Source organism: Chenopodium quinoa, unplaced genomic scaffold, assembly GCF_001683475.1.
Source record: "Chenopodium quinoa cultivar QQ74 unplaced genomic scaffold, ASM168347v1, whole genome shotgun sequence".
Classification (NCBI taxonomy): Eukaryota; Viridiplantae; Streptophyta; class Magnoliopsida; order Caryophyllales; family Amaranthaceae; genus Chenopodium; species Chenopodium quinoa.
The window spans coordinates 1,775,148-1,801,244 of NW_018744501.1; the positions used below are offsets into that span (position 1 = coordinate 1,775,148).

Below are 26,097 nucleotides of genomic sequence, written 5' to 3' on the forward strand. Positions count from 1 at the left end.
TTATTGGAATAAGGTGGGACAGTTGGTGACTAATAGTGTTATGCAATTCCTGAGGACAGGGAATATGCTCAAGGAATGGAACCAGTCTTTGCTAGTGTTGATACCAAAGGTGAAAATTCCAGAGCTTGCTAATCATTTTAGACCAATCAGTCTGTGCAACACTATTTACAAATGCATTTCTAAATGTTTGGTGAATAGGCTAAAGTTGGTCCTTCCAAGTCTGGTTACGGAAAATCAGCATGCCTTCATCCCAAGAAGGTATATGGAGGACAACATCCTCCTAAGTCATGAACTTATGCACCTTATAAACTCGAGAAAAGGCTCTAGTTTCACAGCTGTTAAGATTGATATGTCCAAGGCTTATGATAGAGTGGATTGGCTTTTTCTTCTGAAAGTTTTACAAGCTCAGGGGTTTTCAAGTCACTGGATAAGGATGATATCTCAGTGTATCTCAACGGTAAGTTTTAAGGCAATTATCAACAGGAAAACTACTAACCATTTCGCCCCCAAGTGTGGTCTGAGGCAGGGAGACCCTCTCTCTCCGTATCTTTTCATTATTTGCATGGACATTCTGTCGAGAATGTTAAATCTGGTAGAGGATATCAATCAATTCCAAGGTTTAAAGGTTTCACGTCGGTCTCCCTCGATCTCTCATCTCTTCTTTGCAGATGATGCTATGCTCTTCTTCAAGGCAAGCAAGGAGGCATGTATGTGTATTTCTGACATCCTCTTAAGGTTTGGTAAAGCTTCTGGCCAAAAGTTGAATCTCCAAAAGTCTCTTATTAAGTTCTCGCCGGATGTCGATAATGATATGAAAGTTGCTATAAAACAAATACTTTCTATGCCGGAAACTGATAATATGGGGATTCATCTTGGAGCCCCAATTGACATTCAGGGGAAAAAGAGTACTCACTTCCAATTTTTGGTTGAAAAGGTCACGGAGAAAATCATCTCTTAGGCTTCCTTAAGAATCTCTCAATCAGCAAAATTAATTCTTATCAACACGGTGCTAATAAGCATGTCTGCTCATGTTATGAAATGTCTAAAACTCCCTCTAAGCATTGCAAACAAGATCGATGCATTAATCACTAGGTTTTGGTGGGCTGGAAAGGGAGCTAAGGGGCTACATTGGGTAAACAGGAATATCACCCAAATTCCTAAGAGCATGGGAGGCCTGGGAATTAGAGGTTTCTCGATGCTCAACGAGGCTCTCCTATTTAAACAAGCAACAAGAATGCACTTGAACCCTCAATTGCTACTATCGAGAATTCACAATGGCTTCCAACCGTGTGGAATATGTAGTTTTGCTTGTACGAATATAAGGAAAAGAAAAGGGAACCTTTCAATGGGAAGGTTAAGTCTCCAAAAAGTCACCGAGGTCTTCAAGAACAGGTTTGCATGGAAGGTAGGGAATGGAAATAACATTAGAGCAATTAGTATGCCCCGGGCGAATGGAAAAATTCCTTCAATAAAGTCAGGTCAAACTCTTAGGGCAATTGCGAATTAGAGAGTAAAGGACTTTATCAACAGGGAGACTCAAACTTGGGATGCGGGGAAAGTAAGGGAATGTTTCCACTAGAATAGTGCTAAGGAGATCCTGTCCATGGAACTTCCTCAGAGGAAGAAGATTTCCTCTATTGGAATTATCATCAGTCTGGGAGGTACACTGTTAAAACTGGGTACTACTATCTTTCAAAGGATTTGGCATTAGAAGGATCCACTTTTCTAGCAAGAGATCATGAGTTTGTAAAGCTGGTCTGGAGATTGAACATTCAGCCAAAATGGAAGTTGTTCCTTTGGAGACTTTTTCATGATGGTATTGCAGTTCAAGATAATCTGGCTAGAAGGGGAATACAAGTGGACGCAATCTGTGATCATTGTGGGGTAGGCTTGGAAGACAGCCAACACCTCTTCAGGTTCTGTACTCTGGCAAAGGAAGTTTGGGAGAATGGCTCCCTAACTATTTGCCCTGACTTTCCTGGGTTCAACTCATTGAAAAGATGGATCCAACACTATATCCTGCTGTTTAATAGCAGGATGGTAAGCATAGCAATCGTTGCACCGTGTTTATTGCAACACTGTGGGGACTTTGAAAATCTAGGAATGCTAGATGTTTCAAGGGTTCTACAGAAACGATAAGTTCAGTAAGGGAATTTATTAACCTTGCCATGAATGATCATGAAATTTTTAATCTTCAAGCAAGTCCAACACCGGATTTGGAGGTTTCTGACCGGGAAAATCCGACTTTTCCTCCGGGGTTTTATCACGTGCACTTGGGAAAGGATGAAAGTGGTTATGATGATTTCACTATGGAAGCCGATGGCTCCTGGGATAAGAAGACTAGAAGGGCAGGGATAGGTTGGGCAGTTAAGAGTATTCAACAGGGCAATGCAATGGACGAGGGTGGAAAGCATGGAGTGGCCGCTTCAGCCATTCAATGTGAAGCTTGGGCTTGCCTAGAGGCAATGAAATGGGCTTGAGCGAAAGGTAAACAAAGAATTCTTGTTTTATCTGACTCGATTGGTCTTTTGACCAACTTACAAGGGAATCATGGTAAGGATATTTTGATATCTTGGTTACTTAAGGAGTTAAGAGTATTGGGGGCATCTTTTCAAAGGTGCTCTATTTTGAAGGTACAGCGGGATCAAGTCCAAAAGGCGAACGACATTGCTAGAAAATGTCGGACTAACCTTCTGAATTTGTTGTAGGTTTTGTTTTAGTTTCCTTTGCTATTGTCAAAAAAAAAAAAAAATTCCCTAGTTTTATTAAGTGATATTTCTTATGTGGTCTCTCTTATTCACTCTTTCTTCCTCTCCCTTTCTTAAGCTAATCTCCTTAATTTATCTCCTAGGCTAATTGCCCTAATTTTCTTAAGTGATCTCTTGATTTTCTTAAGTGGCTTAAGTAATTTTTCTTAAGTGATATTTCTTCTTGAGCAATTTTCTTTTTCTTGAGTGATTTTTATTCTTAAGTTATCTTTTTAAAGTGTTCTATCTCTCTTTCTAACATTTCAATAACTCTTTTTCCAAAGCTAATTTCTCTTATTTTCTTAACTGATATTTTTAAGTGGTATCCGTTTTTTTTGTTAAGTGATCTTTTCAAAGTAGTCTCTCTCAAATGATGTTTCTTTAGTGGTCTTTCTCTCTCTCTCTCTCTCCCCCCCTCCCTCTCTCAAGTGATCTTTTTTATGTGATCTCTCTCTTTCTCTCTCTCAAGTGATCTTTCGTAAGTGATCTCTCTCTTTAGTGATCTTTCTTCATAAATTAGCTTAAGAAAACGTAATTAGCTTAAGTGGTTCAAAATTTTTAAACCTTTTCCTAAGCTAGTTGCTCGATTTTCAATCTTAAGTGATATTTCTCTCCCCTCCCTCTCTCTCTCCCTCTCTCGCACTCACTCTCTATATAGCATTTGAGTAAGTCTCTTCTTAAGATAATTGTGTTTTCCTAATTGGTTGGCCTGATTTTCTTAAGTGGCCTCTCTCTCTATCTCTACTCATGTTTGACCGACGGGTAATACGACAGTCTATAAGGTAGCTAAATAAAATATAGATATGAATTTAGAATACTTATGCATATAAATATGGTAGCATGGTTAGAGTCATTAAAAGAAATCAGTTTAGAGTTGCACCTATTTTCATGTTATTTTATGATATTTCCAGGATAAGTTGTGTTTAATGTTTTTAATTGTACTCATTTTTCACAGGTGGGTAATACGACTGCCTAAATAGTAGCTAAGTGGGAGGTTGATATGAATTTGAAATATGTACGACTAATTTCCCTAAAAAAATTTCAAATTTTGGCGGATCTTGATTTAATTTAATAATATCTCCAACAATCTTTAAGAAAATTATGAAGTACAATATAACAATCGGTTGTGAACTTTATACTATTAATTGATTTAAATAATGCTAAATGGATCTCATTTTAAATTACCTTTTAAAACAAATTTCATTATATAAAAAATACTCCATAACAAACTTATAAGATATTTATTGAAATTTGAAGTTATAATTTATTTTGTACATAAGAAATGTTGGAATTTTTTCTTTTAAAAAGAAGTTTAAAATTAAAAATCATATTAAAATTAAACTGAAATAGATCGTAAGTATTATTATATATAAGTTAATTAAGCACTTTGTATCCCTCTAGGTTTTCCTTGGGAGGGTGTTCCGTCTAGCTCTTTTGGCTAGTTTGTCCTCCTTTGTTCAAGGTTTAATCTCGAATCTTCGAGGTTTTTCTGTTCTCAATCTATGGCTACACCTTTAGCTTGTTCGAATATTATTCCTGTAAAGGAAGGAGTTAATGAATAAGTCTTGGAAAAACGAAGACGATCATGAAGAAATTGTATGGTTTGTTGATGATGAGGAAGATGAGGATGCTACGGCTTCGCTTGGATTAATGGGAAGGGTCTGAACTGAGAGAAATGTGAATATAAATGCTCTGATTAATATGATGAAGAAACTATGGAACCCTAAATACAGTTTCGAAACGAGTTGTAATCGATAAGAATGTTTTCCTTTTCCAATTTCATCATTGGAGGGACAAGGAGAGGGTTTGGGATGAACAACCGTGGCATTTTGATAGACACACAATTGTTTGAATGATATCTAAGGGGACATTAAGCCATCAGAAACACCATTGCATTCTGTTCCTTTTTGGGTCAGAGTGTATTTTCAAGGGAAAAGGGAATGAGGAAAACGCTAGGACTCTTGAAAATAAATTAGGTACTTTTATCAAGCTTGATAAATCTTTCAGAGAGGGGTGAATAAATCGTCGCGCATTCGATTCTTGTTGATTTGCGTAAGCCAATAAAGAAGTGGGTGGAGTTAAAGATGAGGGGAGGCATGAAAGATCGGTTTTGTGTTGCTTATGAGAATTTACCATTGTTGTGCTATGTGTGTGGTATGCTGGGACATGGCGAGAAAGATAGTGACAATCAAAATAGAGAAGCATCCCCTAAGCGCCTTTATGATGATAAGAGTTTCCTCCCCATTGCAGGTAACCAAAAAGGACGTCCTAAGGTCTAACCTTAGTCCCATGTCAAAGGCTCCTAAACTCTTTGTAACAAGGAAGTCTGGTGGTGTGGGAATTTCAAAAGAACACATGAACCAGGTTGCAAAAAACATGAATTTGTGACTTTTGACAAGGAATATAAGGAGACGGGTGAGAATGAATCGATATTCTGAGGAAGTGGGAAGTTAATCAAAGCAAGACACTCTCTTGTGAACAATATACCAAAACAACAGGACATAGTTACTAGTACAACACATAATTCTGAACCTGATGGTGTTCCCCATGCTCATAGTTTGAAGGATCCTGGAGATCAAAACCAGTTATACTTGTTCTCGGCTGGTAATACTGCTGCTCCAAAAAATAAGGAACGACGAATTTGGTTTAAAGAGGGGAGAGACGTGATGATGGGTGAGGATGAGGTGGAGGAAAGCACTGTTATTGTCAATGTGGTGGGGAAGAAGAAGAAGAGTAGAGGTGAAGAGGAAGTACAGGCTTTCTGTTTGGATGTGCAAGGCATTGAAAAGAAAACGAAGAGAAGTAGTGACAACATAAATTAACTAGAGGGTTGTGGAGCAAAGCATACCCTCGAACAAAAATGAAAATCCTAAGTTGGAACGTCCATGGAATTGGCAATTCATGGACGAGTAAGACCCTCCGGGATTAGTGTTGGAGCAAAAGGCCAAATATTGTCTTCCTTATGGAGACAATGATCGATGCAAGTAGTTTGGAGAGAATTAGAAATATGTGTGGCTTTGTAAGTGGGGTTTGCTTGAGTAGTACTGGTAATTCCGGTGGTATCGGGTTTTGGTGGAGAAATATAAACGCAAGAATGGTCTCATACTTACATCACTTCATTGTGGATGTATGTGCTCACAATGATGTCCCAAAGTGGAGAGCGGTTGGTATCTATGGTTGGCTGGAATAGGAGAATAAAGTTCGTACTTGGGCTCTTATGGCTCAAATCAAAGCTTGCAATCACTTGCCGTGTGTGATGTTTGGGGTTTTCAATGAGGTAGTGAGTATCAATGAAAAAGAGGGTGGTTAAATGAGAAGATAGAGCTTAATGGATGCTTTTAGGGGTGCAATTGATGATTGTGAACTCCATGACTTGGGCTTTTGAGGTAGAATTTTCACTTGGAAAAGGGGGACTGACCTTTCTATATACATCCGGGAAAGACTTGATCGATTTTTGGGTGACAATAACTATTGTTCACTTTTCCCATACTATGAGGTGAAACATTTCCCGATATATCAGTCCGACAACGCTCCTATTCTTCCTACTGCCAGTGATCATCGAGAGGATGGAAGGAGGAAAAACAATTCAAGTTTGAGGCGCTTTGGTAGTCTAATTTAATGATGAATACGGGAAAGTTGTTGAGGAAGCTTGGAAAAATAATGTTGCTGAGAAGACCCTAACTAAATTGGCTCGCTGTACTAATGATTTGTCCTCATGGGGAGCAAAAACCTTCGATGTGCTGAAGATGAAAATAGGGGTAGCAGAGGAAAATTAAAAGAATCGCAGAGTAAGTTTCCTGATGCGGTTATACTGGAGTTATGTAATTCAATTTTACGGGAGCTTAATGACCTTCACCGCCTTGAGGAATCCTACTGGCATGCCCATGCAAGAGCTAATGAGATGCGTGATGGTGACAAGAACACGACTTTTTCCACCAGAAAGCAAGTATGAGAATGCACTACAATAGCATAGGGGGCTTGTTTTACAATGAAGGAAATTAGCGTGAAAAGAAAAAAGATCTGGAAGAAATTGTAGCAAAGTAATTTTCTGCTCTTTTTGCTACAACAATTCTGAATAATTGTGAACAAGCTTAGGCTGGGATCGAGCAAGTGGTGCGTGTCTGATAGTATGAATGATAGTATCAATGCCGAGCCCGCTGCACAAGAAATCAAGAATGCCCTATTTTAGATGCATCCGAATAAGGCCACGGGACCAGACGATATGCATGCCTTTTTTCAAAAATTTTAGCATATAGTCGGTAGTGATATTGTATATTTTGTGAAAACTTGTGGTTTGGAAATGTGGATTTGCATGAGATTAACAAAAGTTGTGTGGTCTTAGTTGCAAAATGTGAGAAAATGAAATATACGACAGAGTTTAGACCAATAAGTTGTTGTAATGTGTTATATAAATAATTTCAAAAGTAATGGCTAATAAGATAAAGCCTTTTTTGGATAAATTCATATCTCCCAATCAAAGTGCTTTTATCCGGAAAAGGTTGGTTACAGACAATGCTCTAGTTGCTTTCGAAATTTTTCATGCTATGAAGAAGAAAGGGGAGGGCAAGAAGGGGTCTTTTTCTATGAAATTGGATATGAGATACGCATACGATAGGGTGGAATGGGCTTTTTTGGAAAGGGTCATGTATAGAATGGGGTTCAATGATTACCGGGTCTGAAGAATCATGGATTGCTTGTCTAGTGTGTCCATCTCTTCCAAGTTTAATGGGTGCATCTCTGGAGCATTCACACCAACCCGTGGTCTCCGTCAAGGGGATCCAATATCTCCTTACCTATTTTTGATTGTTGTCGATGCTTTTTCTACTTTGTTATCGAAAGCTGCAAATGATAACAAAATCCATGTACAAGAATTTGTAATTGGACTCCTAGAGTTTCACATTTATTCTTTGCGGATGACAACATTTTATTTAATTTGCAAAAGCTACAGTTAGTAAATGCTCGGTGATAGCTGACATAATCAGCATATTTGAGAGAGTGTCTGGTCAAAGTGTTAATCAAAACAAAACTGATGTAGTCTTTAGCAAATGTGTTAATGTTGTTCAAAGGAAGGAAATTGAGGATATTCTAGGTGTTAAGGAGGTTGAAATACATGAAAAGTACCTTGGTTTACCTACAATCATAGGTAAATCAAAGAAGATAATTTTTGCAGGTTTGAAAGAAAGAGTGTGGAACAAGATCCAAGGTTGGACAGAGAAATTGCTTTCAAGACCCAGAAAGGAGGTGCTTATAAAAGCTGTAGCCCAAGCGATCCCGACTTATATGATGAATATTTTCAAGATCCCAGAAGGATTGATTGATGAGATTCATGCTTTACTTGCCCGGTTTTGGTGGGGATCGTATGGAGCGACGAGGAAAATGCATTGGCATAGTTGGGAGGCTCTCTGCAAACCAAAATCTATGGGGGGATATGGGTTTTTGAGATCTCAAAGTATTTATTCAAGCTCTCCTCACCAAACAAATGTGGTGCCTTCATATAATGCCTAACTCCCTCGTGCATTCTATTCTAGAGGCACGATACTTCAAGCACTGCTCAGTCCTTGAAGCTTATAGAGGTCACGATCCTAGCTACTCTTGGCGTAGCATTTGGGGTTCGAGATCCCTTATTCTCGATGGTGTTAAATGGAGAGTGGGCGATGGAAGGAATATTCGTGTTTGGTTCGATTCTTAGTTGTCAGGGAAACCGTCTACTACTGTAGGGAATATTTCAAACATCAACTTTGAGCCCCACTGTGATCATGCTTTTAAGCATGGTGGCGTCCAAAGGGAAATAAGCTAGAGATAAAAGAGTCGCCAACAAGTTTTAGGAACTTGTAAACCGTTCACGGGTGTGAAGGTTACACCCCATGTACGATCACGGAGATCGCTAACTCCATAGCGGTCTAGAACCATGACTGAATATTCGGGGATGATGGTATGAATCCAACCGAAAAGAGATTGAACCCACCCTAAATCGACCTCTACTTAATTCTTATGATATTCATGTGCGTTTTACGATCAACATACATCCAACAAGTTAGCCCTAAACCTATTTAATCTATGTTGGTTGATTATTAATGCACAAATAAATCTATTATTGGCGATCACTGAAATTAAAATCATATTAAACCTAAATTAAAACAAATTATTAATTATCTTATTAGGTGTGATTTCAAGTACAAATTCCCTTTAAACCTGCAAGAAAGGACGTGATCAAGAAATAACAATGAGCATGAATAATCAAGCAATGTATAATTGACACAACAAATCATCATCATAATCAAAACATAATAATATCATCAAAACAATATTAGCAAGATCCTAGACATGATACTAAACGGATTAATAACAAAGCCTAGCATGTCGCTAACAATAAAGATCAAAATGTTACCTTAAACATGATACTAGGAACATGATATTAGAAATAGTAATTAACACCCTACACATGATACGAGGAATCATAAAAGCATCCTAACTTGATACTAGAAATCATAAAGACATCCTAACATGATACTAGAAATCATAAAGACATCTTAACATGACACTAGGAATTAAAATAATATTCTAAGCATGATTTCTATATCAAAGGAATAAGGATAATAGATCTACTCACTTTGATGCCTCACACCTCTTTCTATCAAAACAATACTCACGTTAGTAACTTCAAGAAAGATTAAACAAATATACCAAATAAATAAGAATTGAATTAGGGATTTGGGACCATACCCTTAGAACTATCAACCTTTTACGTCGAGATCGAAGGCAACTCCGAGATTGGCTTGGAGTATTCAAGGCTTGTGAAGGAAGTATGGTGTATGATACAGAGAAGGTGTGGGATGTGTTTAGGCTAGGCTAAGAAATCAAGAAAGAGAGAGAAAAGCTTTTAGCTTAGAGAGGGAATTAGATGATGATTGTTGGTGAATGAAAACGGAGGAAAACAACCTTTATTTATAGGGAAAAAAGAGGTCGAAGGATCAGAAAAGAGTCAGAATCCGACTCGGAGTCAAACAGGCGCTATCGCGACGTGATATTTCTATCGCAGCGCGATAGGCTTATCGCTCAGCGATATTTTTAGAAGATAGAATCCGTACGGAATCCGACTTCTAATCAAATTGGGTTAATTGAATATCCGTACGTATTCTAATTTTATCGGAATTAAAATTATTAAAATACAAGTGTTTAATCCGATGTAAAATCCTTAAATCTTTATATTTTCAAAAACAAGATAAATTAGAACCTTCTATAGAATTCCAGAAACTAATAATAAATCCTAATAAGTTTAGGAATGAGGTTAAGTGGTTAATGGACCCTCTACATGGTCATTGGGTCGTAGGTAAGACTCGATTTAGGCCCAGTTTAGTATTTTTCCCATAACTTCTTCGTTATAACTCGGATTTGGGCTTACAATATATTGTTGGAAAACTCTTTTCAAGCCCCATCCAATTACATAGTAATTGGACCCGGACTATGGACCAAAATAAACTGGTTTGGACGTTTGTATAAGGAGGACACGAAATGAATGATTTTAAGGGACAAGAAATGAATGATTTTAAGGGACAAGAAATGAATGATTTTAAGGGATACGAAATGAACGATTTTAGTTAAAAACATATTAGGAAAGGTTATAAATGGTCAAGGCTAAAGGGAACCTCACAAGACTCTTCAACTCTTTCACCTAACTTGATAATTAAAGACGTGAAAGGTACTCATCATTGGGTTTGGTTTTTGGGGAGACACAATCAGGTGTCTACTAAAACCCCCACTTTGACTGAGTTTGGAGAAACATAAGTTTCAAAAACAAAAAGTCAAAGTAAAAGGATAGGGACGCAGAATGATTCAAAACGTTATGCGATCCTAAATCATTCTTTTTAACACCGATACCTATAGAAAACGTCAGTTCCACAAATAAAGGAGTTAAGGGAAAGAAACGCGTATCTTGCACCGTCGGGTACTCGCCTCCGGGTGACATCTCATCAGATCAAACTTCTTTTGATAACCTCCACAATCTTAGGGAACGCCGTCGAAGATCTCCACATCTCGTGCCATCTTCTCAAACCAAGTAATAACCTCCTCAATCTTAGAGAATGCTGTCGAAAACCACCACATCTCGTGCCGTCTTCTCAAATCAGGTGACAAACTTCTCAATCTTAGGGAAAGCAGTAGAAGACCACCTCATCTCGGGCCGTCTTCTCAAATTAGGTGACAACCTTCTCAATCTTAGGGAAAGCAGTCGCAGACCACCTTATCTCGAGCTGTCTTCTCAAATCAGGTGACAACCTTCTCAATCTTAGGGAAAGCTGTTGAAGACTACCTCAGCTCGAGCCGTCTTCTCAAATAAGGTGACAACCTTCTCAATCTTAGGGAAAGCTGTTGAAGACCACCTCATCTCGAGCCGTCTTCTCAAATCAGGTACCAACCTTCTCAAACTTAGGGAAAGTTGTCGAAGATCGTAGTACTTAACCATCTTCAAATCAAAGTGACAACCTCCACATGGTAGGGAATTTTGTCGAAGATCGCAGTGCTTAGCCATCTTCAAGTCAAAGTGAGACAACCTCCACATCTTAGGGAATGTTGTCGAAGATCGCAATGCTTAGCCATCTTCAAATCTTCTCGCCTTCACTCCTAGAAGTGGTATCTCCTTCATCTTTGGAAAATCTACCATAAAAACCTCATATCTCAAGGTCTTACCGAGCTTTAAATTGATTTCCATAGAAATCTTCCATCTTAGGAATTCTCTATGATTATGCTCAATCACTGCTCAATCAATGTACTCCACCAATTCTTAGGTGGACTTAACCAATGCTTAGGTGTACTGAAATGTGCTCAACCAATGCTTAGGTGTGCTAAAGTGTGCTTAGCTAATGCTAAGGCGTTCTCAATCAATACTCAAATGTATTGAGCTAATGCTTAGGCGTACTCAATCAATCAACAAGATGATCGTCATCAGGCCGATCATCAATTAAAATTGTAATTAGTTAGATTATCAGTCATAGGTATGATTTCAAAAGTGTTCACTCAATGTGTGATCAAAATGTGATCGTTATCAGGCCGATCATCAATCAAGTTCTAATCGGGCTGACTACTAATCAAATCAAATCATTTGTCGCTCATCACAATACTCAAAAGGCTTAAAAGCTCATCAAGAGGCTCAAATGCATAATTGTCTGCTTTGGAAAGAATCGATTGCTCGTCACGAGGTTTAAGTAGATAATTGTCGTCAAGAAAATCGATCTGTAGGAATTCAAGTCCGACGCGCCATATCAGGTTTCATCGCGCGGCAACAAGACTATCGTGGTATGGCAGTGTTTATCGCATCGCGACAGTTCTGTCGCGACGCGCTGGAATTGGGTCAGAGCTTTTGAACTTTCTCTGTTCGTTTGGCTTTGTTGCTGTTGCTTGTGCCTTTTTGCTCAATCAAATTGCCTCAAATCTCTTGTGAAGGTCACTCATCCGTCAAGAACTTAGTGTACCTACATTTATATTTTTTTACTATAGGACTTTTCTCGTATTTATAGCTTTTTTGAGGTTGACCCAAGGCTTGGTGTACTCAACTCATTATGGTTGATTGGCTCAAGGTTAACTCAAGGCTTGGTGGACTCAATGTGCATGACTCGTGTGTGTAAACTCAACTTGACGTGGTGACACGATATGATTCAATGCTTGTGCATGACTTGTATGTATATTATGTTGTGATTGTGCTCGTGCAACTTGAGAATGCAGAAAAACAAAATTTTTCTGTCAGTTTTATGGAGGGTACCGAATTTCTCCTGAAAAAGAAAGACGTGAAAAGGAAAAGAGGTAGGAGATAGGTGAAAAGCAAAAGGGGTGAAGTTTTCGAACTTCCTCAAGATGAATCAAGCAAGAGATGGTGCATGTTGAGTGAGATTAATCAAGTGTATGCGTTGATGTTGTATCTCATGGTGCAAGGATTGTAGCATCCTAGACTATCCCTATTGATGACTCGATAATGAAAGTATTTAGGTAACTTAGGCGCGGAGGCTAAGTGTACTTCATACTTTATGATTCGATGACGATTATGATAATGAGTGATCTAAGATGACAAGGCATGCTTTAGGGTTTTATCGAGATTTCATGACAAAGGGTTCCTAAGGGAAGGATTATTTAGCTATGTATGTGTGATGTGTGTGAAAATGACACTAATGTTAGGCTGCAAAGGCTAAGGGTGTGGAAAAATATTTTGAGAAGAGTCAAATGATGTTGACTCTTAGGCTGGGTAGGACAATGAAATAGGGATCAAGCCCCCAAGTCTAGCTCTATATGGATAGGGATGAGCATTGGAGATCTCTTGATATGATCATGCATGAATGTGAATATGAGTGAATGCATTTTTATTATGGCCGCACCCCAATGATGTGAGGTTTCCTACGTATCCGTTAGGAATTAGGGTGAATGTAGCTCTAGCCGAACCTCTCACAAGTGAGTGTATACCTCAAGAAGGTCTTTCAAGGGTTGTAAGTTAGGCTAAAGGTTGAAGAAGATAAGATCAAGGCTCAAGACCCAAAATAAGCCCCCAAGGTGTGCAACCTTGAATTTGAATCTTGGTATTTGTATGCTTGAGGTTTCTCATTTTTGAACTCTTTTTCTGTTTTTGCATTTGAGATTTGTTTTTGAGTCTTTGTATGGATAAGTGTGGGCAATCCCGATCATGCGGTCTATCACTCACTTTAGCATTCATGTTTCTCAGGCACGGTGCCGAGCACTCGATAAGAGACACAATCCAAGACGTGTTCATATCAAAGACATTAGAACACTTGCCCTTTTGTACACTTTTATTGCTTTTTAAACGTTTTAAAATTTTGGTAAAAATCACTCAAGCTTTTTTACTTAGCTTTGAAAAATTGCATAAGTTGCACACCGTCCCATCCCGAGGTTAGGTAGATGAGGGTTGAAAAAAGAAAGGCCAATCGTTAGACGAGGCTTAAAGTGTTCTATCAAGAAAGGGGTAAGGGTGATCTGATGTGGCTATTAAGGGTGCCTTAAATCATTGGCATACCTTGTTCTTAGCTCGGCGTGGATTTTTTTTTTTTTTTTGAGATGCAATGCAATGATCATATGCAAAGAAATAAAATGCTCATTTTATTATAAATGGAAAAAGGGAAAAAAAAAATCAAACTCATGAAGTAAAATCTAAGTTAGATGATTGGGGGTTCCTATGCTAGACTTTATTGAGGGAAAGAGAAATCAAGAATAAGAAAAGAATCATGAAATCTTGTTGTTCAAACCCACCTTGGGTTTTGTGTTTCATCTTTGTCAATCACATGACTCGAACTCAATTCAACATGCATAGATGAGGTAATTCTCGAAAGATCATAGTGTATGAGCGAGGATGATATGTATGGGGAAAGCATGTATGAGGAAAGTATGTGAAGGAAGGTGTATTTATGGTAAGATATGTGAATGTGGAAAGTGTTTAAGAAGGAAAGTGTGCGGTATGTAATGTATGGAATGTGATGTAAAGAGAAATAATTTATTTGTGGAATGATATGGGAAATCTGGGAATGTAATGGACCTTCAACTCAAATGACTGAAAGTACGACTCATGCATGGACCTAAGACATGGTCATGGTGTGAAAAAAGTACGTACAAAGTGTGTGCGATGACTCGTGAGTGAAAGTGACATGTGAAAGACTCGTATGATGACTATGGGACTAATTGTTCGATTAGACTCAAGCAAAGACTAAGTTAAGACCTCGTTTATACATTAAATAGGAATTATGGAAATTAGACTTGACATGAAGACTCGGAAAGGAAAAAAATCGAACCATCGCGTGGCGATGGAACTGTCGTGGTGCGACATGGTTGCTGCGGCGTGATAAACCTGGCGTTCTGCGGCACAAACCAAATTTTCGCACCAAATAGTGGAACATCAATCTAATTTGTTTTTGGTGGTCCTTTCGAAGGTTTAAGCCTATAGTCTTACTAAGTCAAGTACGTTTAGACTTCATAAGTTTATATTAATTAACCAATTAATTAAGGAAAGTCATTTTTTATTCCTTGGTTAGTTCGTTAAGATTTTATTTACAAACAAAACGAGTTAACAAAAAGGGTTAATTTAATCACAAGTAAGGTATGCACAAGTAATAGATGCACAAGTAGTCAAATAGTCACAATATGATGCAATGAATTTGCAACCTAACCATGGCTCTAGTTCACTAAGGTCAAGGATTATGGTTTCCAAGAGGGTCCATAGTTATGAGTCCGGATGCATCGCGCAGAAGCCTTAATTTAGAAGGGTTGGCATGATGGATGGGACTCCGCAAGTTAAACTTGCTTCCATGGTTTGGTGAATTCACGAACTCAGATGCACCCATTGTTGCACGGAGCGTTCATTAGGGTGGATGAAGCGTGAATTCCCAGGGGCTAAGACCATATATAGAACACATATGGTTTCAAAAAAGTCGAAAAAACTCAATAAGGAAGTAAAATCGTCAAAACAGTATTAGAATTGGTCAAAATGCGAAAGAAGAACTTGGCGCAATGTCGCAAGAACTTGGCGCGAGAAAACAGAGATTGTCGCGCAGCGATAACTCTATCGCACCGCGATAAAGCTGTTGTTTGGTGACAGTCGCTGCCGTCTCGCAACAGTTCCAGCCCGTCGCGACAATTTTGGAATTCGATATTTTTTCCGGTTTTTTGCACTGTTTATTCGATTTTAGTTGTGAAAGATATTTCCAGATTTTCCTACGTGTAAAAATCCTATGTTTTTGACGCATTACGGATGTTCTTTCCAATGCGTATCTTTTTATGCTTATGCCACAATGTTAATCAAAATAACGTACATGAATATCTGGAATCTTTCAAGTCTCATCCACTCATTCTAAATTAATTGCCAAAATAAATTTTAGGAATCAAAATTAGAAATCCTCCTCAGTGGGGTTGCCAAAAAACTGTAGCGAATTTTCCAAACTCAACTTTGAACCCCACTGTGATCATGCTTTTAGGTATGGTGACGTCCAAAGGGAAGGAAGTTAGAGATAAAAGAGTCGCTAACATGTTTTAGGAACTTGTAAACCGTTCACGGGTTTGAAGGTTACACCCCATTCACGAACACGGAGTTCGCTAACTCCATAGTAGTCCGGAACCATGACTCGATATTCAGGGATGATAGTATGAATCCAACCTAAAAGAGATTGAACCCGCCCAAAATCGGCCTCTACTTAATTCTTATGATATTCATGTACGCTTTCCGATCAACATACATACATCAATTTAATCCTAAACATGTTTAATCTACGTTGGTTGATTATTAATGCAAAAATTAATTTATTATTGTTAATCACTTGAATTAAAATCATATTAACCTAAAGCAAATTATTAATTATCTTATTAGGCGTGAATTCAAGTACAAATTCCCTTCAAACTTGCAAGAAGGGGCGTGATCAAGCAATAACAATGAATTATGAATAATCAAGAAACATAATTATTGACATAACAATTATCATCATAATAACACCATCAAAACATGATGATTAGCAAGATCCTAGGCATGATACTAAACAAATTAATAACAGATCCTAGCATGTCACTAACAAAAAAACATAATCAAAGCATTATCCTAAACATGATACTAGGAATCAAAATCAACATCCTAACATGATACTAGGAATTAATATAATATTCTAAGAATGATTTCTATCAATCAAGTAATCGAATTACTTACTTTGATGCCTCGTATCTCTTTATATCAAAACAATACACACGTTAGTAAAATTTAAGAAAGATTAAATCAAATAAACCAAATAAGAATAGAAATATAGATTTGGGACCAAACCCTCAGATCTATCAACCTTTCATGTCGAGGTCGAAGGCAACTTCGAGATTGGCTAGGAGTATTTGAAGCTCGTGATGGAGGTCTGGTGTTTGATTAGAGAAATAGTATCAAGGATGTGTGTTAGGACGTGTTTAGGCTAGGCTAAGAAAAGAATTAAGAGAGAGAGAAAAGCTTTGCCTTAGAGAGAGGATTTGGTGATGATTGTTGGTGATTGAAAACGGGGTGAAACGACCTCTTTTTATAAGGAAAAAAGAGGGTCGAAGGATCCAAAAAGAGTCAGAATCCGACTCGGAGTAAAATAGATTCCATCGCGGCGCGATAGCTTTGTCATTGCACGACAGGCTTATCGCGGCGCGATGGTGCAGTCGCTCAGCGATGGTTTTTGAAAGATTGAATCCGTATGGAATTCTATTCCCAATCGGATTGGGTTAACCGAATATCTGTACGTATTCTATTTTGACCGGGATTAGGACCATTGAAAAATAGATGTTTTATTTGGTGGAAAATTCTTTAAATCTTTATCTTTTCAAAAACAGGATAAACTAGAGGATCCTAGAAGCTAACAATAAATCCTAAGGGATTTAGTATCGAAAAAAACCTTCTAGAGGATTCTAGAAGCTTGTAATAAATCCTAATTGGTTTAGGAATGAGGTTAAGATTAATGGACCCTCCACATGGTCATTGGGTCGCAGGTAAAGCTTGGTTCGGGCTCGGTTTAGTATTTTGGCCATAACTTCTTCGTTATAAGTCGGTTTTGGGCTTATAATATATCGTTGGAAGGCTCTTTTCAAACCCCACCCAACTATACAATAATTGGAAAAGGATTATGGACCAAAATAGAATAGTTTAGATGTTTTATAAAGAGGATACGAAATAAATGAATTTCAAAGACACGAAATGAATGATTTTGGTTAAAAACATTTAAGGAAAGGTGATAAATGGTCAAGGCTAAAGGGGACCTTACGAGACTCTTCAACTCTTTCACCTAACTCGATAATCAAAGACATGAAAGGTACTCATCACTGGGTTTGGTTTTTGGGGAGACACAATTAGGTTTCTACACGTAGCCAAGCACTCCCATATCCTCCACCATATTGCCAATTTTTTAGTCATCTTCAGCTTGGTAACCTACCTTTTTCTTATTTTGATTTTATTTCGTTTAATATTATATTTTATTGACCTAACACTATATGTATCAATGTGTCACACTAATGCTTATTTGTCGTGTGCGGCATGGTGAGAAGTTAATCAATGAATTTATGAGATATTTATTGAAATTTATAATTTAATTTAACATGTGAAACATTGGATTTTTATCAAAAATAAAACTCTAAACTAATAATTTATCCTAAAAATCTATCCAAATTTTATTGAAAATAAAACTATAAACTAACTTTTTTATTTTATTAAATATATCTAAATTTGTTTAACATTGTTATCCTACATGTCATACTAATAATTCATTGTTGTTTATGTGGCACGACCCTTGGCGAAAAGTTAAAATACCAAGTGTCGTTGTCTTGTGACATGGATAAAAGATTAGCTTTATATATTAGTGATATGAAATAATATGATTGAAAGAATAACAAAAGGTAATAAAGGATTGCAAAAAGATACTAGCCTAATGTAGAACTACAAAATATTAACAAAGTAGGCAAACTAAAATCATGGTACATCAATCTTGATATTTACAATAAGACTATTAAATTAAGTGAGAGGATTGAGGGACAATATAATTGAAAAGTTAGTATCTTTGACTTAATTAGGATTCAATGACAATAAATTCTCCTAATTTCTATGTTGTGATATATTGGGCCCGACCCTTTAGAGATGATATGCTTAATTGTTTTTTTTTTTTTTTTTGTTTTTTAAGTATGTCATTTACTTTAAAATAAGTGTTTCATTTTAATTAACATATTTGTCAATACACAACTTTAACCATTAATATTTAGTTTAGGTATGGTATGGATGGTGGGTCAACATTGTTTTCTGGTGGAATATAATATCAAGTATATCTCTTGATATTATCATGACAATTTATTCTATATTAAGATCACCCCATTGACTTTATTAGGAAAATATTATAATTTTATTTTGTAAATCATATCATCTAATTATGTATATAATATCCCTTGTTTTTGGATATTATATATTCTCCCTTTCTTTATCTTGTATATTCGTAGCCTCTTTGTAATTGTATATAAGGCTATGCTTGTATAAGGGATAATGAATTCACAAATTTTGTCTCACCCAACCATTGGAAAGACATGCATTTTTTGAGCTTAGCTCGCAACCGTTGAGCCCACTTAAATGGCCTTCTCATTACATGAAAAAACCGCCAAATTTCTTCCACTTCATTCTCAAACTCTCTCATTTTAAAATTTATTTTCCTCTCTGATTGATTCATCACCTTTATTCTTTTCCATTTTCAACTTCATTTTATTCTTTGGTTTTGCTAATTACTTTTGTGAAAGATTTTTTTTTTTTCGTAAAACCAAAAAATGAGGTCAAAGAATGCTGATCGATCATCGCCTAGGAATCCTGAAACTTCCGATAGTGAAGACGGAAGTTCAAAATGAAAATTCGATTCTGAATCAAGGTATACATTTCAATCAATTTTTTTTTTATTTTTTTTATCTTACTTTACAATAGAAGATATGCCATGATTATTGGATGAAATCAATTATATTAATTTTGGAATTGAATTTTTTCTTCCGACTTAGGGTTTGTAGTATATATTTATTGTAATAGAGGATATATTTTGCGTGTCTGATGAAATTTTTTCCAACTTAAGGTTAAGAAATTTTGATTATTAAATATTTTATATTTTTAAATATTTTTTTTTCTACTCAGGGTTTTGAAGATATCTTCACTGTAATCAAGGATATATTATAGGTGGTTGATGATTTTTTTTTTCAACTTAGGGTTTTAAAATTTTAATTATCAATTATTTAATGTTTTTATTTTAATATCTGTTTTTTTTAAGGATATGTTTTATGTAATAGAGGATATACTTTAGGAGGTAGATGACACACTATTTTTTTTTTTTATCTTTTCTTATGATTTGCAAAAAATCTAATTTTTTTTCGAAACAACAAGAGACTACATGTTCTAAAGGTTTTTTTCGATAAATTAGTTCCTCTAAATAAAAATTAGATTCAAATATAGGTATGTTTAGTCCATTAGATCCTATGTTTTAGGGTTTTTTTTATATTTTTTATATTTTTATTTTTATGAAACTTAATGTTTAAATGATATCCTCTGTTTTCTTAGTGATGTCCTTTGTCCAGCGCCTTTAATTAACCATATTTCATTTACATTAAATTTAACTGATATGTGTTTATGATGTTTATCGTATATATACATATTTTTTTAGTAAATTTGGAAATAATTCTCCTAGTAAGAGAACTATTGTTCCTGCTGCAAAGGTTGGCAAAGAATCAAAAGTTCCTATATAAATAAGAAAATTGGAGAAAGAACGTTTTGATTTGAGGTATTAGATTTTTATTTCTATTTTATATATGTTATGTATTAAATGCATTTTTTGTTAATTATTCTAAATTTGACAAGTATAGACTATTTATTAAAACATTTTCTGAATAAAAAATTGATATCATCAATTATGTAGATGGTATGAACGTTTTTAGCAGTCATATCCTCAGCTATCGAGTTTATATCAGTGAAAGTTTTATATCTTATTAAAATGGGACTGGTGTCTTATAGTGTTTTGTTTCTATACAAATTTTTATTTTTAAATTTTTAAATTTTTTTGTAGTGATATTACTCCAGAAGATATGTCAGATGTTATAATAGCTAGTTAGTCTAGTGCTCCTTCAATGACATATTTTATTAATCTCTTAAGTCCACAACAAAGGGCTAATGTTGTAGAAATTGGATTTGGGGGATTATTGAAGATGAATTTGGCGAAAGATCTCAATAGATCAATGTATGAGTATCTTGCTTTGAATTACAATCATACTGCAAAGATTTTGATGGTTGTAGATAATAAGATATCATTCAATAGCACTAATTTGCAAATGTGCTTGGGATTCCTCACACTTCTACTCCGGTGATTGAGTTGTCTAGATTGAAGTTTGATTCAAACCCAGATAAGCATATAATTCAGGAATGGAGGGATTATTTTGGCTTAAATAATGTTGTAAATGAAACTAATCATGAAACTGAAAATATTAAGCAAGTTAAAAAGAAGTTCAATTTTGCATCTCGAACAGTTGCTTTAAAAACTGAAAAAATTGTTGAAAAAGGTAATTATCTTTTTATTGACATCACACATCCTCTTTCTATTTACTTATCCTTCATGCCTCATTTAATCTCTGATACATATTTCATATCATTCATGCATTAATTGTTATTTAAAAATTATTTTCTACTATTGAAATCTCATTTAATGATTTCCTCCGTTTTGCTGAACATGTCCTTATTTATTTAAATGGTATCAACTATTTAATAAGTTATGTATTCTATTCATGGATAGTTTGATAGTTTTAATTTAAATGATATCCTCAATCTGCTCAATTATGACCCCAATCTAGTTAATCTTATTGATTAAAGGATTTTGCTCCCACCAATCGGAATGCGCCACGTGGGCCAATCAGGTCCTGCCAAGTGTCCTCCAGTTGGACCTGTCAGGGTTTGCCATGTGACACGCGCCTATTTGTCCACCCTGGACCTATTATGTCACGACACGTGGCATCCTCCATGCCTAATGGAAAAACCGGCCACCTAGGCCCAACTTCCAAGGGAAGCCCAATCAGCCCTAGGTTAACCTAAACCTAGGATTGGCACGCTTCCTAAGGTTATAAATACCTTCATTAATCCTCATTAAACGGGAGGACGCTCATTAATTACTCTCACCTAGAGAAACACGTTTTACCTTTCCGCATTTATTACTCCTTAAACAAGTACTAACTTGACCGTTGGAGGCGGAACTCTAATCACTCGGAGTCTCCGTTTGTTTTGCAGGTACAGGCGTCCGGTTCCAGTCTCGGAATTGTAACTCTCTGCAGGACATCAAAAAACCGCGAAACATATTGGCGCCGTATGTGGGGAGAGTACTTTTGAGATGGCATCAACATCCGTACCAGAAGAGAGGCGTCCACTAGACGACCCTCAAGTCCACTCAGATCATGATAGTGAAAATGAGGTTGAAGTTGAAGCACACACAGCCTCAAACGGGACCCTAAGGGCCCGACGTACCCGTCACACCGAAAGGAAAGAACGGGTGGATCACTAAACTGGACCCAGTAATCCAGGCGGCACACCGCCTGATCAGCAGCAAGCGGCTGAAGGGTCTGCTCCCATTACAAGAAACGAACTCATGACCTTCATGAGGGGCTTCAAGGGGGAGATCCAAGAAGTGATCAACAAGAAGACGCCTGCTCTGTCTAAGGAGCAGTCGGCTAAAAACCTTCCCATTCAGGGAAGAGGAAGCCCATTCGTCATATACAGGCGGACGGGTCAAAGAAAACATACTCAGACGCTCGGCTACTGCTAGAGCAGAAGAAGAACGACCGACTGTCAGAGTCGGCCTCCACTTCAGATTTCCAAGATAGTCTGCACAATACCTCTATGAGGTATACTCAGTCAAATCATGTGAGTCAGACAGGCGGTACCTCCCGTCGGTCTGGATTTCATAACGACCAGGCGGTACCAAACTTACCATTTGTACCGCAACAACAATACTTTTTGCAGCCACCTCTGTTTGGAGGACAAGCGGCAAAAAATGTCCAACCTTTGGACTGGCAACTACGGTTGCTAAGACTTGAAGAACATCCCTCCGTTTTCTCCAAGGAAATTACAGAGGCCGCCCAGCTGGCCAAAGTTAAGAATGTGCTAGTAGGCGCCTATGACGACACTACTAACCCTGAAGACCATTTGATGGCGTTCACCAACCTAATGTACCTCCAAGGGTTGGATGATCCCACTTGGTGCAAGTGTTTCCCATCAACTTTCAAAGGGATCGCACAACAATGGTTCGGCAACCTGCCGACTAGTTGTATGAACAACTTCAGGACGCTTGCTTACTTATTCACCTCCAACTTTGCCATGAACATACCTGCAAAGAAGACGACTCTTGATTTAGGGACGATTCAGCAGGGTGAGAAGGAGGGGCTCCGTTCATACATCAGGCGGTTCAACTTGATGAGGATACAGATTCAAGGGCTACCGGATGAGGTGGCCTACATTGACTTTTTCAGAGGTCTCAAGGACGGGTCGACCTTCAAGTTTGACCTGGTTCGAAAGAGGGTAGCGACTCTTCAAGAATCTTTGATTGAAGCAGAAGCCTATATACAGGCAACTGATCTCTGTAGTACTGGAAAGCAGTCGGACGGAAGGAGGCCCGACAAAAAAGAAGGCCGACCAAAGCAGTCGGCCAAGAAAGATGATAAAAAGAGAAAAGAGGTCTGGGCGGCCGATTCCTCTAAACAGCCGGCCTAGAAAAAGAAGAAAGAGTTCAAACCATACTCTCCGAAGCATGCATTCAGCAAGGATAGTCAAGCTATCCTCAAAGAAATCAAGGGTCGGATCTCAATCGAGAAGCCAACCCCCATGAAGGGTTCTGCGAGCAATCGGAACCTAGATAAATTCTGCCATTATCATGAAGACGTTGGTCATGAAACCAACGACTGCATCAGTCTCATGCGCTACCTAGACCACCTGGCTGAACAAGGCGACCTTGACTCCTATGTCAAGAAGTCTAAGGGGAATACTTCCTCAAAGAATAAGCAGTCGGCCAAAGAAAATCAACAGGCCGATAGTTCTGATACAGATGATGCAGTCGTCTACACCATTGCAGGCGGCTTCTCAGGAGGCGGCCCCACTATCAGGGGAAATAAAGACAATATCAGGCGGCTAGATGTCAATTCCGTTCATCAAGAACGACCCTCCAAAAGTTCATTCCTAGAGATTGTAATCATAGAAGAAGATTTGGGAGGGGTGAAGGGGCCGCATGATGACCCCATTGTTATTGAATGCAAAGTGGCCAACCAAAGAGTTGGCCGAATCCTCATAGATACCGGTAGTTCCTCCGATCTTATCAGCAGCAAGTGTCTGTCAAAGCTCAAATATAAGACTGATTGTATACATCCGGTATCCCACCCTTTAGTAGGGTTTGGAGGAGGAGTTGTACACCCTGTAGGGCGAGTGGATTTACCCATCCGCCTGGGTGAGAAAGGGGAGGGCCGTCACATGGTGGTCCGGTTCCTAGTAGTTGATGAACTCTCGGCCTACAACATGATTCTGGGACGACCTACCCTAAATAATTCAAAAGCTGTCATTATCACATCTCTTATGCTGCTCAAATTTGAGAAGGATGATGGAACAGTCGGCTCCCTAAGGGGAGATCAGAAGATGGCCCGGAAGTGCTACCTTTTGGATATCAAACCCACTGTGGTGGCCGCTGGGCCAAGTGGTGAAAAAGCAGATCTTGACGTTGTCCAGGAGGATGCGCCTGCTCAAGAAGCAGGCGGCAAGAAAAGAAAGGCTGCCCAGTTGGGGACCGAAAGAAAAGAAAGAAGATAGCAATCACTAGTAGAGGAGCGGTCAGACGAATTCCGCCCTCAGCCGGCTGGTGAGCATACGGACCTGGTCCTGGACGACTCGCGCCCTGACCGAACAGTCAAGGTTGGGACGATTGCTCTTAGAGTTCTGGGTGAAGATTTTCACCAACTTTTGAAAGAATACAAAGACATCTTTGCATTCGAAATTCATGAAATGGCAGGCATCAGTCCTGACCTGGCAGTACATAAACTGGCCGTGGATCCGAAAAAGAAGCCGGTAAAGCAGAAGAAGTGGAACCATGGCGAACAGAGGAGTCAGGCGGCAGCCGCCGAAGTTAAAAAGTTGCTTGATGCAGGGTTCATTCGACAATGTTACTTCCCAGATTGGGTTGCAAATGTTGTGCTTGTTAAAAAGCCGAATGGTACCTGGCGAATGTGTGTGGACTACACGGACCTAAACAAGGCGTGCCCCAAGGACAGTTACCCTCTGCCCAAAATTGACAGTTTGGTCGACTCAACAGCCGGCCATGCTTTGATGAGCTTCATGGACGCCTACTCCGGCTTCTATCAGATTCCTTTGTGAAAAAAAGATCAGGAGAAGACGGCCTTCGTCACTGATCAAGGGCTATATTGCTACACGGTCATGCCGTTTGGTTTGAAGAATGCCCCGTCCACCTTCCAAAGAATGATAAATACTGTCTTCTTTGACCAAATTAGGAGGAACGTCGAGGCATACATTGATGATATGATTGTTAAGTCCAAGCTTCAGATAGACCATCTGTCGGAACTCCAAGAAACTTTCACCGCACTCAGGCGGCACCATGTCATGCTCAATCCTAAGAAGTGTGTATTTGGGGTTGAGTCTGGGAAATTTCTCGGATTCCTCATCAATCAGAGAGGAATAGAGGCGAACCCTGAGAAAGTGCAGGCGGTCATTGACATGCAGTCGCCTCGCACCGTTCGCGAGGTTCAGAAGTTAACGGGCTGTCTGGCGGCTTTAGGAAGATTTCTCAGTCGGTCAGGCGATAAGTGCCTTTACTTTTTTCAGGCAATCAAGAAGAAGGCAAGGTTTGAATGGGGGCCGGATGCCGAGGCGGCCTTGCAAAAATTAAAAGTTCACTTGCATTCCTTGCCGAGGCTGGTATCCCTTGCCCTAAGCGCTGTCCTCCTTGCTGAAAGAGACGGCTGCCAGCTCCCGGTCTACTTTGTCAACCACATGCTGAAAAATGCCGAGTTGAGGTATCCCTTAGTGGAAAAGTTCGGTCTTGCTCTCTTCATGGCCGTTAAAAAATTGAAGCCCTATTTTTTGGCACATGCAGTCGTTGTGTATATAGATCAACCAATCAAGCGGCCACTGACAACCATGAAGTCGTCAGGCCGGATGATCAAATGGGCAATAGAAATTCAGAGCCTCGAAGTCACATTCGAGCCCAGAAAAGCAGTAAAGGGGCAAGCCTTTGCTGACTTTATTGTAGAAATGACTCGGCCCCCTGATTCTCAAGTTCCAGACCAAGTTTGGAAGGTATATGTGGACGGGAGCTCCACCTCAAATGGTTGCGGAGCAGGCGTCATATGTCAGACTCCAGAGGGCGACAGGTATGAGTATGCTCTACGTTTCAATTTTCAAGCCTCAAACAACGAGGCAGAATATGAAGCTTTACTAGCTAGAATCCGCATGTGCAAGGCGGCTGGGGCAAGAAAGATAGACGCCTGTTCTGATTCACAATTGATAGTGAGTCAGTACAATGGCGAATACGAAGCAACCCATCCGGCAATGATCAAGTTTTACAGGCGGTACAACAAGCAGTCGGATCCCTTGAAGATTTTCATCTGACTCAAGTACCAAGATCTGAAAACAACGAGGCGGATTCTCTTTCAAAGTTAGCATCCTCGGCCTCCTGTGATACTCCACGAACCGTTTTTTGGGAGGTTATGGAGAAAAGAAGTATTGAGGAAGATCCTATTGGAATTTTAGATAGAAGTTCAACCTGGATGGATCCAATTAGGGCACATCTGACAGACGGCACCTTGCCGGATGACC

General features: G+C 38.5%; 1 protein-coding gene across 1 annotated transcript in view; it reads left to right on the plus strand.

The window, feature by feature from the left end:
• Positions 1 to 6,462: 6,462 nt before the first annotated feature.
• Positions 6,463 to 26,097, plus strand: part of LOC110697928 — a 29,660-nt gene continuing 10,025 nt past the window's right edge. The window contains exon 1 of the mRNA XM_021875332.1: positions 6,463 to 6,693. Coding sequence (XP_021731024.1) covers positions 6,463 to 6,693 — 231 coding nt within the window. The remainder of the gene's footprint in view (positions 6,694 to 26,097) is intronic.